The 16,138-nt window shown below is 47.8% G+C and overlaps 1 protein-coding gene across 1 annotated transcript in view; it reads left to right on the top strand.

The window, feature by feature from the left end:
• The window catches only part of LOC115458900 (ribonuclease 3-like), a 121,218-nt gene that overhangs the window by 13,279 nt on the left and 91,801 nt on the right, over positions 1–16,138 (top strand). Inside the window, exon 2 of the mRNA XM_030188745.1 lies at positions 5,045–5,932. Within this exon, the coding sequence (XP_030044605.1) occupies positions 5,052–5,932 (881 nt within the window). The 5' untranslated portion in view covers positions 5,045–5,051. The remainder of the gene's footprint in view (positions 1–5,044; positions 5,933–16,138) is intronic.

The raw sequence follows: 16,138 nt of genomic DNA on the forward strand, positions 1-16,138 counted from the left end.
GACCAGAGTGTTCTAGCTTCTGTTCCTTCCTTGCCTGCAGTGCTGTGGCTCAAACCCAGAGAGAGACTGAGAGAGCTGACCGGAATTTTTTTTAATGTACCATTAAATTCTTGTGGGGATGGGTGGGAATGGGTAAGATTCCAGTGGGGACAGGTAAGATTTCTGTCCCCGTTCAACTCTAGAGTGAAAAGACCCTCTTTCTTTGGGGACAGCAAAATAACTTACATAGCGGCTTTTGTCATCATTCAAAGGATGAGGGGGACTGTGACAGTGGCCTCCAGTTGAAAAAGGCAATTGAGAGGGTGGTGAATAACCTTCATATCTAGTGGGTGAAAGTTAGATTTCAAGAAGGGAAAATGAACATTGGCATGTAACTGGACAAAACCTACTGGTCTCCCATAATTTTAGTTCAGGCCCAAGCAAAGTTTGTAGATGCTTCCTCTCCTTGCACTCCCCCCCCCCCCCAACCAGTCATCATTCTGGTACAGGCCACAGTATTGTCATTGGAGTTTCTTATGGGGGGGGGGAGGAGGAGGAGGAGAGCCATGGTCCCTGACCGAGTGCTCCTCCTGGAGCCCTGAAAGGACTGATTCCTTAAGCAGGTATCTGGTTTGCTGAGCTGGCATAAACCTTGCTTGTCTTTACCACACAGGAATCTTAATTTCTTTTTTCCATATGTAGGGAGGTGTGGTAGCCATGTTAGTCCACTCTTAAGGTTATAAATAGAAATCAAACAAAATAAAACATGGAAAAGAAAATAAGATGATACCTTTTTTATTGGACATAACTTAATACATTTCTTGATTAGCTTTCGAAGGTTGCCCTTCTTCGTCAGATCGGAAATAAGCAAATGTGGTAGCAGATAGTATATATAAGTGAAACATCCAAGCATTACTTTGACAGTCTTGACAGGGTGGGAGGGTGGGGGTGGGTAGGAGGTATGCATGGGGACATCAAAGCATTTCATTGATATTCTAACAGGATGGGTGTGGGTAGGTGAGAGGAGGGTGATAAACAGAGAAATACAATTTTATGGTTTATAATGGGCTAGAAAACCCAGATCCTTCTTATGTCCTGTCTGTTGGGTGTCAAAATATTCAATCATTCTGACTTCAAAGGTCTTATGTTCCTGTATTGTTTTAAAGCTACCTTTCAGGATTCTTACTAACACTCGAGTGTCACGTGAAAAACACAACCAAAAAAATGTTCCACTCAATGTGGAAATTAAAAAGAGTAAGACCTTACTTCCCAAGGACCGTTTTTCACATCTTGGTACAATCAATGGTTCTCAGTCATCTTGACTACTGCAATGCACTCTACGCTGGCTGCAAGGAGTATATAATCAAGAAACTTCAAACAGCCCAGAACACTGCAGCTAGACTCATATTCGGTAAAACAAAATATGAAAGCGCCAAACCCCTACGAGTAAAGCTACATTGAGGCATATTTTCAAAGCACTTAGCCTTCCAAAGTTCCATAGGTTTCTATGGAACTTTGGAAGGCTAAGTGCTTTGAAAATATGCCTCATTGGCTCCCACTCAAAGAACGCATCACGTTCAAAATATGTACTCTAGTTCACAAAATCATCCACGGTGACGCTCCAGCCTACATGACAGATCTGATAGACCTACCACCAAGGAATGCCAAAAAATCATCCTGCACATTCCTTAACCTTCACTTCCCTAATTGCAGAGGTCTAAAATACAAACTAATTCATGCATCAACCTTGTCCTATCTGAGCACACAATTTTGGAATGAACTGCCACGTAACTTAAAAACGGCCTATTACCTTCCGCAAACTATTGAAGACCCACCTCTTCGAAAGAACATACCACACAGATTAATACATATGAACCCTCCTTATGAAACTAGAACTGTCCTACTCTAAGACTTGCTAACACATTATCTTGTGTTATTATTACCACCTTTACCATAAGATCCTTTTGCTATACTAAATGTATTTTCTCAGACAGATTTCCACAGCTCATGTTGAATTGTAAGCCACACTGAGCCTGCAAAAAGGTGGGATAATGTGGGATACAAATAAATAAATTACTGGTGCAGTGTTCTGGTCTTGTAAAGTGCTGGCCCACAGGGGTGGGAACCTGACTGGCACCGGCTATCTTCATGTGATGTCTTTGCTGATTAAATCTTGTCTTAAGCATCTGGCCTGTTTCTCCAATATAGCATCCTTCGTTACATTTTTTACACTGAATGATATATACCACATTGGAAGATGAGCATGTGAAAGATTCCTTTATGTTGAATATTTTTCCTTTGTGAATGACTGTGGGGTCCTGTGAAATGTTTTGGCATAGCTTGCAGCTGGATATATTACAGGGAAATGTGCCCTTCTTTTCCTTTTCAGTCTGTGTTGGGAGTTTACTTCTGATTAGCTTGTGTTTTAAGTTGGGTGGCAGGACTTAACAAGGATCTGGGTTTTCTAGCCCATTATAAACCATAAAATTGTATTTCTCTGTTTATCACCCTTCTCCCACCTACCCACACCCATCCTGTTAGAATATCAATGAAATGCTTTGATGTCCCCATGCATACCTCCTACCCACCCCCACCCTCCCACCCTGTCAGACTGTCAAAGTAATGCTTGGATGTTTCACTTATATATACTATCTGCTACCACATTTGCTTATTTCCGATCTGACGAAGAAGGGCAACCTTCGAAAGCTAATCAAGAAATGTATTATGTCCAATAAAAAAGGTATCATCTTATTTTCTTTTCCATGTTTTATTTTGTTTGATTCCATATGTAGGTAAACCACAAGTCTTGTCCTCCAGGAGCTGGAGCCTGGTGCTTCCCAGGTCTTTAAAGATACTCTCCAAGTCTTTACAGAACAAAAGTCAGCCCTCAAATGGGAGTCTAGTAAGGTGAACCTTGGAGATGGTGTTGGCTGCCTAGTACCTTAGCTGGAGACTTTATAGCTGGATACCATGGTGACTGTGTGTTTAGCAAATGCCTGGATGAAAGCATAAAATGCACCAGCCAAAAATACAGATGCTGATTCGATTAATAGACCCTGATCAAAGCCTTCTGCCTGGGTTTTCTGAATCTAGAATAGCAGAGCTCTGGCCATGTAAGGCATGGGGAAAAGCTGTCTCTCTCTCTTATTTTGCAGATGCCTAAGAGCAGCACCCCTTTCAGTTGGTTTCCTGGTATGGTAAAACACTGCAGAAATCAGCACATTCATCTTTGGCATCCATAGCAAAATCTCCTGCCCACCTTTTAGATAATGGATATAAACTTCTTGCACCATTTCCTTAATAGTCCAATGTATAGCAGATGACTTTGGTGGTCTGAAAATGCGTGAAATGGATCCCCTGAGATGCAGAACTCTACTGCCTAATTCTCAGAGGTTTAAGAACCTCGACCACTTGGTCAGTCAGGCTTGAGTGTTCCGCTTTCCTAAAGAGAGTTATTACTGAAACCCTTTGATTTTCTGGTGTTGTCCAGAAATATTTGATTGCTCATAGTCCCTCCCAAGAGGCAAGATTAGGGCAGTGGAAGCCCGCTAAAGCTAGAGTTTGCTCAGCCCTAGATCTCTTAACTGCTGGCATCTGAACTCCAGTAGCCTCTTGCTGTACCCTGGCACAGCAGACATGGTATGTTCTCATCATAAAATCAGAGGAAAAATCAATAGGGGTCCATGTTGTCTGGATGACAGCCCTATCCTGAGAAAGAACCTTGTATTAAACAAAGGTCCTACCAGAAGATCCCTAATGGGATATTGACACTAGGAAGATTCTTTGAGTTGTGAAAGAGCATTCATGTTCTTCATCTTCAGCTGTGCAGGAAGAATCTCATTAGCTCCAGAAGGTTCCTGCATACTTTCACAGCAAAGGCAAAAGGAAGCTGTTACAAAAGTTGTGCTTTCACTCCCACAAGTTGGACATCTTCTTTGTCTAGCCTATGTTTTAATGCTTCTGGAAATCCCTAGCTGGAAAAGTGGTCAGACAACTACTACTACTATTTAGCATTTCTATAGCGCTACAAGACGTACGCAGCGCTGCACAAACATAGAAGAAAGACAGTTCCTGCTCAAAGAGCTTACAATCTAATAGACAAAAAATAAAGTAAGCAATATATCAATTAATGTGTACAGGAAGGAGGAGAGGAGGGTAGCTACTTCTGTTTGGCAGAGCCAAAACAGCTTATCTACCCAGAAGGAAGGGAAGAGAAACAGACAATAACATTTACAAACTATTCCTCTTTTTCATATAGTAATTTTTTTGAGCTGTTAATAATTGGAACTGAGTATGCCAGCAATAATCGCTGCCACAGCCCAATACAAGCACTTTGAAAAACAAAAGACCCCTTGTGAAGGGTTTTTTTTTTTTTTTTGGCTTGGTCTCCCTCCTGTTGTCAAAAAACCCCAATCTTCTACAAAATAACCACCATTGCGGTGAAGCGTACAGAGCTGCTGGCAGATTAAAGGAAGAGTTTCAGATTTCAAAATTTACTCTCAGCAAAGCCTCACAGTTTTGCAGCAGTGACTTCTTTTCCAGTGTTGGCACAGAATGACCTGACACAGACAGAGCACTACACACAAATGGGAGGTAATGCCTCTGGATTAATCTGGGGCCTGCAACAGCATGTGAAAGTGCCTCTTGCCTTGTCCCTTACTTTGCCTCACTTTGCCTAACTCTGCAACTTGAGAGAAAGCTGTTTTCCTTTTAACCTATTAATATGCAGGTTTGATCATACTTTTACATATATATATATATATATATATATATATATATATATATATATATATATATATATATAGCTAAAAATCATCAAGTTAATTAATTCCTTGATTATATGCTGATTATACGTTTGCATTGATTATATAGTTATATTGATTATTGATCATATCCTTGTATAATTACATTCATTACTGCATTCTGTTATTATTTTGCATTCCCATGTGCTCTTAGTCTATTATATAGTTGCAGGTACATCTGTAGCTTCTCTAGCATTTGCATAGCGATTGGTCCACCCTTTCACCTGTGATCTTTTTGTTTCTTTGCTTTTGGTTTCTTGAAGGAATGAAATGTCTTTCTACTCTGAGAGAGAGGATGCACATGATCATGGAGGGTCTGGAGTGAGACCATCAGCACAAACCTTCAGGCCACAGAACCTTCGAGTATTGCAGCCTCAGCAGGTCCCAACATCCTACCAATATGAACAGCCTACTGCACAACCGGCTACCTTTTCCAGCCTGCCTAGCGCCAGTTATGTACCACAGAGGCCTGGCTATGTGCCCTTTCCTCCTCCTGTTCCTCCAGCAACACAGAGTTCAGTAAGCCCCTATCCCCTGAGGCCACCCTTCCCAAACCATTCAGTAAGACATAATTTTGCAACACCTCCATATTTTCCTCCTGCACCTCCAGCTGTGCACAACACCAGTAACACAGCAGCAGCCCCAGCCCCAGTCCCAGCCACAGCCCCACCACCACCACCACCATCCAGCGGACAAAATCCATTCCCCTATGGGGTACCTCCATCCATACTTCCTCCCCCAGTAATGCCACAGCAGGTCAGCTACCAGTCTGTGTATGCTACCACCTACTCGCAACAGGCTTTCCCTGCATTCCCTCCACCACCTCCTGCACCCCCTCCAAGCTTCAGTAGTTACCAGCATAGCTCATACTACTTCCAGAGCAACAGTCACTACCGTCACACCACTGGCCAGTACTCAATAGAGGCAGCCCCAAATGAACGGAGGAGCCCGGAGAGAAATCGGCGTTATGATGATCAGCGACGCAGGGCATACAACCATGGCCATGGGGAAAGGCACCGCTCAGAGAGCCATGGGGATTGGCGGGACCAGGGTAGGGGCCCTGACAGAAGACGGCAGGAGAGCAGTCGGCACAGACCAGACCATGACCACAGTAGAACCCCATCTCGTCATAGGACCTATGACAGAAGCAGGTAAATCCCGATGTTGCAGTTTAACTGATCATGTCTTATGGGGTTTGGGAAAGAAGAAAGAGTGTGGAGAATAGAGGCTGTGTGACTGGTGGTATGATGGTATTCAGTTTGTCTTGTGCACTAGTAAAAATCTGGTGGACAAATACATCTGCCCCATCCCCAGGATAATGCAACCTCTGGTGTTATAACTTTTTGGAATGCATAGGAGCCAATTCCATATGGTCTCATTTGAGACAGAGAGCAAGATTTGCATTTTATGTGTATATGTGTCTGTGTATGTTTTTTTTTTTTTTTTTTTTTTTTAGGTTTTTGTTGATCTTGAATTTTGAGTGATATTAGTTTAGGCTCTCATTTTACAAGCCCAGTTTCTTTTGATGCATGGCTAAACTGGCACTTAAACGTCTATCTTGCATAAACATCTAAGTCCTGATTTTACAAAGATGGGATATGCAAGTGTCAAACCTAAGTGCATGCAAATGACAAGGGTGCATGGTCTAGGTGGATCTTGAGTAGGACAAAGACATGGCAAGTTCATAGATGCTTATTCCCCATTTCAGAAGGTCACTAAATGCCTATGTCTTGAAAGATCAATGTTAGGAGTTATATCTGCTCCAAAGATGTTTAGGTTTTGGGAAACAGCTGCTATTGAGCAGAACTCCACTGGGGGAGTGCCAGACTTGTGAGTTCTTGTACCAAGTAGAGCGCTGCTGAGCCCGGTATTCGGACCAGGTTCTGCTTGGCGGCCAGACAACCCTGTGCTGACCGGCGTTTCCCAGAGGTTGAGCCCCTAGGTGCGGGCAGTCTGCAGGACTTACGATATGGAGCTGGAAGCGGGATGGTGAAAGTATTGGCCAAGCAGGCAGCAGGCAAGAGAGTGATCCAGGTACTTGCAAAGTCAATAGGCAGGCAGCAGGCAGGGGAGTAATCTGGGAACAGGCAGTGTCAACAGGTAAGCAGCAGGCAGGGGAGTAATCCAGGTACAGGCAATGTCAATAGGCAAACAGCAGGCAAGAGAGTAATCCAGGCACAGGTAAAGTCAGTAGGCAGGCAGCAGGTCAAGAGGGAAATCCAGGTACAGGCAAAGTCAGTAGGCAGGCAGCAGGTCAAGAGAGTAATCTAGGTACAGGCAAAGTCAGTAGGCAGGCAGCAGGCAAGAGAGTAATCCAGGCACAGGTAAAGTCAATAGGCAGCAGGCAAGAGAGTAATCCAGGTACAGGCAAAGTCAACAACGAGGGACAAGTAGATAAGAAACAAACTACTGAGCAAGTAGCATCTACCAAAGTAGAAGCCGAAGCATGGAGTCCAGTAAGAGCTCAGCTGATAAAGTGCTGGAGTCTGACATCAGCAGGAACCAGCAGGGAGAAGGAGCACAGCCATAGGACAAGAGCAGGGGAAGGAGCAACCGGAAGACCAATAGGAGAGAAGCAAGGGAAGCCAGGCAATAGGAGAGCAGACACAGGTGGGTGGAAGCAAAGCAATCAAGGCGCCTGCAGCCAGAGAAGAACTACACACACGGCTCAGGGCAGTGCCAGTCAAGTGTGCGTGTCGACGGGACCGTGCACAGCCCGAGGTCGCCGCTTGCGTTGAGGTAGGGGACATGACGGAGATTTGGGAAGGGGTTGCTCCCTTAATCCCCTAGTGGTTTTTGTCTTTCCCCCATCCCCAAATGCCAAACTAGCAAACAAATAGTTCACTGTGATGGTGTCAGGGTAGTAAGTGCTTATGTTTCCAAGCTTGCTAAGATAACCGGTTATGTACTGCACGTTGGCAGATTATGTTCTAAAATACTGGTGAAACTTTAGACTCACTGACCTGCACATCTGAATTCCTACTTCCTTGTCATCAATAGCAGATGAATCCATTAACTGTTGGGTTGTATCTGCCTACCAGCAGGTGGAGATAGAGAACACTGAAAAGCCACAGTGACCTTGGACGTCTAGCTCCTCCTGCCTTCAGTATATCTCTATCTCCAAGCAGGTGTGGACGTTGCTTGATCAGCTCCTGGATCCCTGCCTGAGGTGGCTCCTGAGCTTTGCCAGTAGAGCGGGGGTGTTGTGGCTGGTGGTGCCCACTTTGAAGGCATACTTGGTTTTGTTCTCTGTCCCTGCCTTACCCCATCCCCCCTCCTCCCGGAGTCCCTCTGTTGCTGCCTGCTTCCAACTTTCCTCACAGTGTAAAAAAAAAAAAAAAAAAAGAGTGCGCTTATTCAGTGTGGCTGTTCTGAGGCTTTCTCAAGAGATTCTGGTGCTGTGCAGCCTGACCGGAGCTTGTTGACTCGGTCTTCCAAGGTGAGAATGGTGCCCAGCGTCCTGTGCACAGCGTCCTGTGTGGGGTAAGTTGGCGCGAGGCTGCCATTTTATTTCTATTTTTTTGCCCGATTGGGCGATGGCTGCTGAAACAGTTAAGCGCTGCTCCCGCTGTGGAAAACGCAGGTCAGCAGCGGGGCTTTGCAGTACGTGCTCCTTGGACACTCGTGCTAATACGGGCATGGCGAGTGGTGATTCTTCCCGCTCGATGGAACTAGCAGCGGGTGCCATTTTGGAAGCGCCGTGTGGCTCGACCCTCGCTGTTGCGGAGGAGTTTGAGTGCGGGGGGACGCCTCGTTCCGAGGCTGCTAGAGAAGCTCCTTTTCCTGCTTCTCCTAATTTGGGGGCAGAGGGCTGGGGTGAGTTTGTTCTCCCCTGAGTCTGTGCTGTTGATGCATAAGGCCTTTATGTTAAAAAGAGCTATGCCAGAGGCGTCTGACACTACGATGCGGACGGAATTTCCTCCAGGTTTTGATAGCCCGTTATTGGCTACGGAGCTTTCTTCTTCCCCCGAGCGTTGGACTGACGTTAAACGTAGGCGGGTAAATTCTCCGTTGGAAAGTGGCGCACCTCCTTTTTCCCCCCCTGTGATCAGGATGTGGGGAGTCTGACGGGTCTGGCCGGCCCTCATGGACGGATGATCCAGATGAGGGTACCTGTTTGCCACAGGACTTGGATGACCCTAAAGCGGTATGGATTTTTCACCGCGATGAGCTGCCAGCTCTCATCTCTGATGCCTTGCAGGCCCTCTCTATTGAAGATCCTGCCAAGGGCGAGGCCTCCTCTGTTAATCCTAGGATGGCTAGTACTAAGAAGCCTTCTAGGGCTTTTCCTGTGTGTGACTCCATCCAAGAGCTTATTTCAGCTCAATGGTCTGACCCTGATGGGTCTTTGAAGGTAGCCAGGGCTATGGGTCAGCTTTACCCTCTGTGTGAGGATCACTTGACCCTGTTTGGGATGCCTAAATTGGATACGTTGGTCACAGCTGTGACTAAAAAGACCACTCTCCCGGTGGAGAGAGGGGTCGCATTGAAGGATATGCAGGACCGGCGGCTAGAATCTGCGCTGAAGCGGTCCTTTGAAATCTCGGGCCTGTCCTTAAGGGCGGCTATTTGCAGTTCCTATGCAACCTAGGCCTGCCTGTCCTGGTTGCAGCAGGTGGTTGATCAGCCCGAGGATGGTGCGGGTGCCCTCTCTGAGGTTGGCCCACGTATGGAGTCTACCCTGTCCGTTTTGGCTGATGCCCTTTATAATCTGGTCAGAGCTTCGGCTAAGCAGATATCTGTGGCGGTTTCTGTCCATCGCCTTCTTTGGCTTCGGCATTGGGCGGCTGACATGACCTCTAAGCAAAGGCTGGTGAGGTTATCCTTTCGGGGCCTCCTATTTGGAGAGGAATTGGAGAAGATTGTTAAAGACCTAGGGGACTCTAAATCCCAATGGTTACCTGAGGATAGGACGCGGCCTTCTTCCAAAACTCCTGTTTTTTCCCTCCTCTTCCAGGCCACGTTTCTGCGAAGCTCGCAGGTATCGCCCGGGGCGCTCTGCTGGGTTTTCTCAACGTGCTCATTTTCACCAGAGGAACTCCTTTCACTCGGACAAACGTTCGGCTGCGGCTGGCCAACGGCCAGGAGTTCGGGGGCATTCTCTGCAGTGACGGGATGCCGGTCCACTTGTCGATTCCTGCAGTAGGGGGTCGTCTTTCCCTCTTCCTCGAGGAGTGGACCAAGATTTCTTCGGATCAGTGGGTCCTAGACCTGATCAGAGAAGGCTACCGATTGGAATTCGGTGCCCCGGTGAGAGATGCCTTTATAGAGTCCCGATGCGGCACTGCTGTCAAACGGGCGGCGGTGGAGGAGACCTTGCAAGTCTTGCTGCGGCTGTGGTCGCTACTCTATTTACTTTGTGGTCCCTCGAAAAGGCGGGTCTTTCAGACCAATCCTCGACTTAAGGAAAGTCAACGAGGCCCTTAGAGTGCGACACTTCCGCATGGAAACCCTGCGTTCCGTCATTGCGGCGGTTCAGCCAGGAGAGTTTCTTACGTCTCTGGACCTCAAGGAAGCTTACTTGCACATTCCTATTTGGCCCCCGCATCAGCGGTTTCACCGGTTTGTGGTGTTGGGCCAGCATTTCCAGTTTCGGGCTTTGCCTTTCGGCCTAGCCACAGCTCCCCGTACCTTTTCCAAGGTGATGGTGGTGGTAGCTGCTTTTCTCAGGCGAGAGGGTATCAGAGTTCACCCTTATCTCGACGACTGGCTCATCAGGGCGGATTTGGCAGACGAGAGCCGACTTGCTACAACCAGAGTTGTTACAGTTCTGCAGACTCTGGGCTGGGTGGTCAATATACCCAAAAGTCACCTGACCCCCTCTCAGTCTCTCGAGTATTTGGGGGTCCGGTTCGACACAGCCTCGGGGTTCGTTTTTCTCCCCGACCACAGGCAATGCAAGCTTCAGAATCAGGTCTGTCTGCTCCTGCGGATGACTCGCCCTCGAGCTTGGGACTTTGTTCAGCTCCTGGGGTCGATGACGGCCACCATGGAGGTGGTTCCCTAGGCGAGAGCTCACAAGAGGCCGCTGTAGAGTGCTCTGCTGCAGGAATGGTCTCCAATCTCCCAGGAATACCAATGCAGACTAACGTGGCTCCCTGCGGCTCGGCACAGTATGGATTGGTGGCTCTCCGACATGATGCTGCGACAGGGGATGCCACTCGCGCTCCCTTCTTGGTGCCTGGTGGTAACGGATGCCAGCCTTTCGGGCTGGGGAGCTCATTGCCAGGGCAGCTACACTCAGGGTCAATGGGTGCCCATTGAAGCGGGGTGGTCCATCAATTGCTTGGAACTGAGAGCGATATTCCAGGCTCTTCTGGCCTTCCACAAGACTCTGAAGGGACTTCCTGTCCGAGTGCTGTCAGACAACACGACAGCGGTGGCCTACATCAATTGTCAGGGCGGCACGCAGAGCAGGGCCCTGGCCACAGAGGCCGCTCAGATTTTTCTCTGGGCCGAGCTCCACTTGCCTCTGCTATCCACAGCCCACATAGCAGGTCAGAGCAACGTGCAGGCCGATTTCCTCAGCAGACATCAAATCGACCCGGCAGAGTGGGAAATGGCAGCAGAAGTTTTTCTTCAGATTTGTGCCAAATGGGGGACTCCCGGACTGGATCTAATGGCGTCAAGTTCAAACGCCAAAGTACCTCGCTTTTTCAGCAGAAGACGAGATCCTCGCTCAACGGGGTTGGATGCACTGGCTCAACCCTGGCCATCGGACCTCCTGTATGTGTTTCCTCCTTGGCCCTTGATAGAGCGAGTTCTACTGCGGATTCGGCTACACCGAGGATTGGTGATTCTCATTGCTCCGGATTGGCCAAGGCATCTGTGGTACGCGGAACTCTGTTGGATGCTGGTGGAGGCTCCATTTCCTTTGCCTCTGATGCCGAACCTCCAGATTCAGGGTCCGGTGACTATGGAGGATCCCTGCCGATTTGGTCTTAGGGCCTGGCTCTTGAGAGGGAGCAATTGAAAGACAAGGGCTACTCGAACAAGGTCATTTCCACTCTCTTGCAGCTTATGCTACCTCCGCAGCTTATGCTCGGATTTGGCGCAAGTTTGAGGCATGGTGTGTTTCAAAGGCGATATCACCAACGCGGGCCTCAGTTGTGCTGGTTCTGGACTTTTTGCAGGATGGATTACAAAAAGGACTGGCTTAAAGTTCCCTTCGGGTTCAAGTGGCAGCGTTGGCATGCTTTCGAGGGAAAGTCTCTAGCTTGTCCCTTGCTGCTCAGCCGGACATTGCCCTTTTTCTCAGAGGGGCGCTTCGGCTCCGTCCTCTCGTGCGATCGCCGTGTCCGGCCTGGAACCTGGGGCTGGTGTTGAAGGCTCTTCAGCGTTCGCCTTTCGAGCTGCTTAGGCGAGCTTCTGAGAAGGATGTGACTCTCAAGACAGTCTTTTTGGTGGCCATGACATCGGCTAGACGCATATCTGAGCTTCAGGTGCTTTCCTGTCGGGACCCTTTTCTATAGTTCTCAGAGTCTGGGGTGACGGTACGTACAGTGCCTTTCTTTCTGCCTAAGGTGGTTTCTACGTTTCACCTGAACCAGCCCATTTTTCTACCTTCCTTTTCTAGGGAGGACTTTCCGGATTCCTTTAGGCAATTGCGTCTTTTGGATGTCCGCAGGGCTCTGTTGCAGTATCTACAGATGTAAAATGACTTCAGGACATCTGATCATCTTTTTGTATTGTTGATAGGTCCTCGATGTGGGTGTCCGGCGTCTAAAGCCAGTATAGCCCGTTGGCTCAGAGAAGTCATTTTTTCTGCATATCTGCTTTCAGGACGGGCTCCCCCTGAAGCGTTTAAAGCGCATTCCACGAGGGTGATTTCCTCCTCATGGGCTGAAACGGGTGTCCTTTCTCTTCAAGAGATCTGTCGTGTGGCTGCTTGGGCTTCTCAGCTCTCGTTTATACGGCATTACAGGCTGGATGTGGAAGCGAAGCAGGACGCGCATTTTGGAGCGCAGGTTCTTGCTCGTGGAGTTGCCTGTTCCCACCCTACGTAGGGAGTGCTTTTGTACATCCCATCAGTTAATAGATTCATCTGCTGTTGATGACAAGGAAGGGAAAATTAGGTTCTTACCTTGGTAATTTTTTTTCCTTTAGTCACAGCAGATGAATCCACGATCCCTCCCTGTCTGGTGTTGTTTTTTTTTTTGTTCAGATCGTTCATGCAGATATTATATCTCATCGGGAGGAGGTGAAGGTCAGCTCTGAGTTTCTACATATTGTTCTGTTGGAGGAGGTTGAGATCGTCCCTCCTTTGTTTGGTTACTGCTCCGGTTCTGGGGCATTTGTTCACTGTGAGGAAAGTTTCTGATGTTTTACCTTTCTTATTTACTCTGCTTTGGAAGTTTCATATACTGAAGGCAGGAGGAGCTAGACGTCCAGGGTCACTGTGACTTTTCAGTGTTCTCTATCTCCACCTGCTGGTAGGTGGATACAACCCATCAGTTAATGGATTCATCTGCTGTGACTAAAGGAAAGAAAATTACCAAGGTAAGAACCTAATTTTCCCTTCTATGGCCTGTCTAAAAAAAGCCTGTTAATTAGATCAAGAAAGTATTCTCCATGTTGTGCCGAACTTTCTCAAATTTGTAAATGCCATTTTAAAAATCGTCTGAGAGGCTTCAGTAGGTATGTTTTAGTAGGTGTTGTGGGTTTCGTTAATATATATATTTGGGGGTGGGGGGAACATGTTTCTCGTGTTCTTTGCCAGTACATAGAGACAAAGGAAAACTGCTTGCTTTCTCTGCATAGACTGCTGCAGCAGGGAAGCTGATTTGCATTGCTCTGCTTCAGCCAAAGAGAGAAGACGTCTGGTTTAGAGGTCTGCTTCTGAGATTTAGAGCAAGACTCGGGTTTATAATTAGATCAAAACAGCAAAAGTAGAGGCTGACAAATGCGCAAACCAATATTCATATCAAGGACCCGACACGCCTTCCTCAGGGGTCACAATCAACTTTCTCTGAGAAGAAGCTGATAGGCTTTGGCGCCGAAACACGGACCGTGTCGGGTCCTTGATATGAATATTCAGAATAAACTGGTTTTTGATATTATCTCCCTATTGGTTTGCGCATTTGTCAGCCTCTACTTTTGCTGTTTTGCTTTGACTTTCCGTGGAGGCTCCTCCTGTCGTCTTGGATTTGTTTATAATTAGATAGTATCCTGGTGGTTTTTACATTTTCTTCTGGTGAAGTTAGTACTTCTGCCTTCCCTGGTGCTGGCAGCTTGAGGTCTTATGGATTTGGGCCATTTCTTTCAAGCTCTATGAAGTTTAGAAAATAAATAGAGGGGCAGCAAACATCTGGCTGCAAAGGGATCCACTGAGTGGTGGCTTGCACTGACATAGAGCCTCCACCTTTATCACAGCCAGTTGACATTGAAGCCTTAGTTATTGGGCAAGGTAATGCTTCTCCAGTGGTGAATTCTGTAGTTGAGATTGCAGTCCTGCCATGGCTGTAACTACATACTTATGGCAGTCACAGACAGTTGGTACTGTAGAGTGAGGGTAAAGAGGAAGAAAGAAGTTGCAGTAAGAAATGAAACTGCATGTGCTCTATTTGAGGATATCAGGGTCTGTAGAGTGTAGTGGGCAGTGGAATATCTGTGGGGGCAGAAGGCAGAGCTTGGTAGCAGGCTCCTTCTGCCTCTGTTGTGATGTCTCTTGCTGGTATAACCCAGGAATAGCCTGGAGCTCCTTGTACATGTGCAAAACCAGAACCTCAAGGTAGGTGTCCTTGTAGGGATTGGAGGATCATAAGTAGCGGGAACTCTCTAGGGTAGGAGCTGCAAAAGTGTAAAGATGAGGCTTGAGCTCAAGATTGGGTCCCTCTGTAATACCAGCAGCAGAAGTCCCAGTTCAAAAAAGCCCTGAGTTTATCCTGATATGTTATAAAGCATATTCTTTGACAGGTCAACTACTAGCATTTCAACATAAAGGGAGCTAGTGGCAAAAAGACACATGGGGCTTTGGATCAGGCTTTACTCCACTTGTGATCCATGAAATTTTGTAGCACATGTAGGTTCTTGGGTGAATATTGATGAACTGGAGGAAGATGGTTCCAAGGCATAGAGTCATGTTCCTACCATGGCCACTAGTAGGTTTATGGTAGTACAGTAGGCATCAGTGTACCAAGAGTGCATCATTTTGATAGCCCTAGATTGAGATGCCAATGGTGGTAACCAAAACGCAGAGGCTGGGTAGAAAACCCTGTTGCAGTTTAGAAACAAAATACCAGTATGGGAAACTTAGAGCCTCTTTTACTAAACCACGCTTGCAATTCCCATCGTGGCAAATGAGAGGAAGCCCATAGGAATTGAATGGGCTTCCTATCATTTGCTGCACAGGAATCACTAGCATGGTTTAGTAAAAGAGTCCCTCAGTGTTTTATTGCTGATTCTCCGAGGACAAGCAGGCTGCTTGTTCTCACAAATGGGTGACGTCCACGGCAGCCCCTCCGATCGGAGATCTTCCTAGCAACAGCGTTTGCTAGCCCTCGCGCGCGCCCACGATGCGCGCATGCGCAGCCGTCTTCCCGCCCGAAATTGCTCGTGTTTGCTAGTCTCCTTTTTTCCGCGGCTCGGGATGGCTGTTTTTTTCGGTCGCTCCGCGCCCCTAGGAGATCCCTCGCGATTCGCAGTCTTTTTTTCTCTTTTAAATTTTCCTCTATTTCTAGTGTTGGCCCGTAAGTTTTCTTTCGTGGTTGAGTGCGGCTTTTTTCGCCGCCCGTTCGCTTTTTGGTGAGTTTTTGGTGCCACTTTTTCACCATTACGGATTTCGATTTTGCCGGCGTGATTTTTCCGCCCATGTCATCGAAGCCTTCCAGCGGCTTCAAACCGTGCACCCAGTGAGGCCGGATAATCTCCCTCATTGACAGGCACACTTCTTGCCTTCAGTGTCTGGGGGCTGGGCACTGTCCTCAGGCCTGTAATCTCTGTTTTCTTTTGAAGAGGAGAACTCAGGCGGCGAGATTGGCCCAGTGGAACGTTTTGTTCGGGGCTTCATCCGGAGCGTCGACATCCTCCGTTCCGCGGTCCTCGGCATCGGGGCCTTCGGTACCGTGCCCATCCTCGACTTCGGTATCCGCCATCGGTACCGGCATCGACATCGAGGTCTTCGGTATCGAAGTCATTGTCTGGTGGAGCTGCGAGACCGGGATCGTTCCTCGTGAGGATGTCGTCGGAGGGTGCTTCGATGTCTAGAGTGCAGTTGAGGGCTGTCCATTCCCCTGCTGGTGGCGGTGAGCCCATGAGCAGGTCTTCGCTTGTCTCGAGGGCTCCCGCAGTACAGCCCCCCCCCCGGGACCAACCCTCTTCGGACCCGGACCCGAGGAGACGTTTGGATTCGACGTCTT

This window comes from Microcaecilia unicolor, unplaced genomic scaffold (genome assembly GCF_901765095.1).
Source record: "Microcaecilia unicolor unplaced genomic scaffold, aMicUni1.1, whole genome shotgun sequence".
NCBI lineage: Eukaryota > Metazoa > Chordata > Amphibia > Gymnophiona > Siphonopidae > Microcaecilia > Microcaecilia unicolor.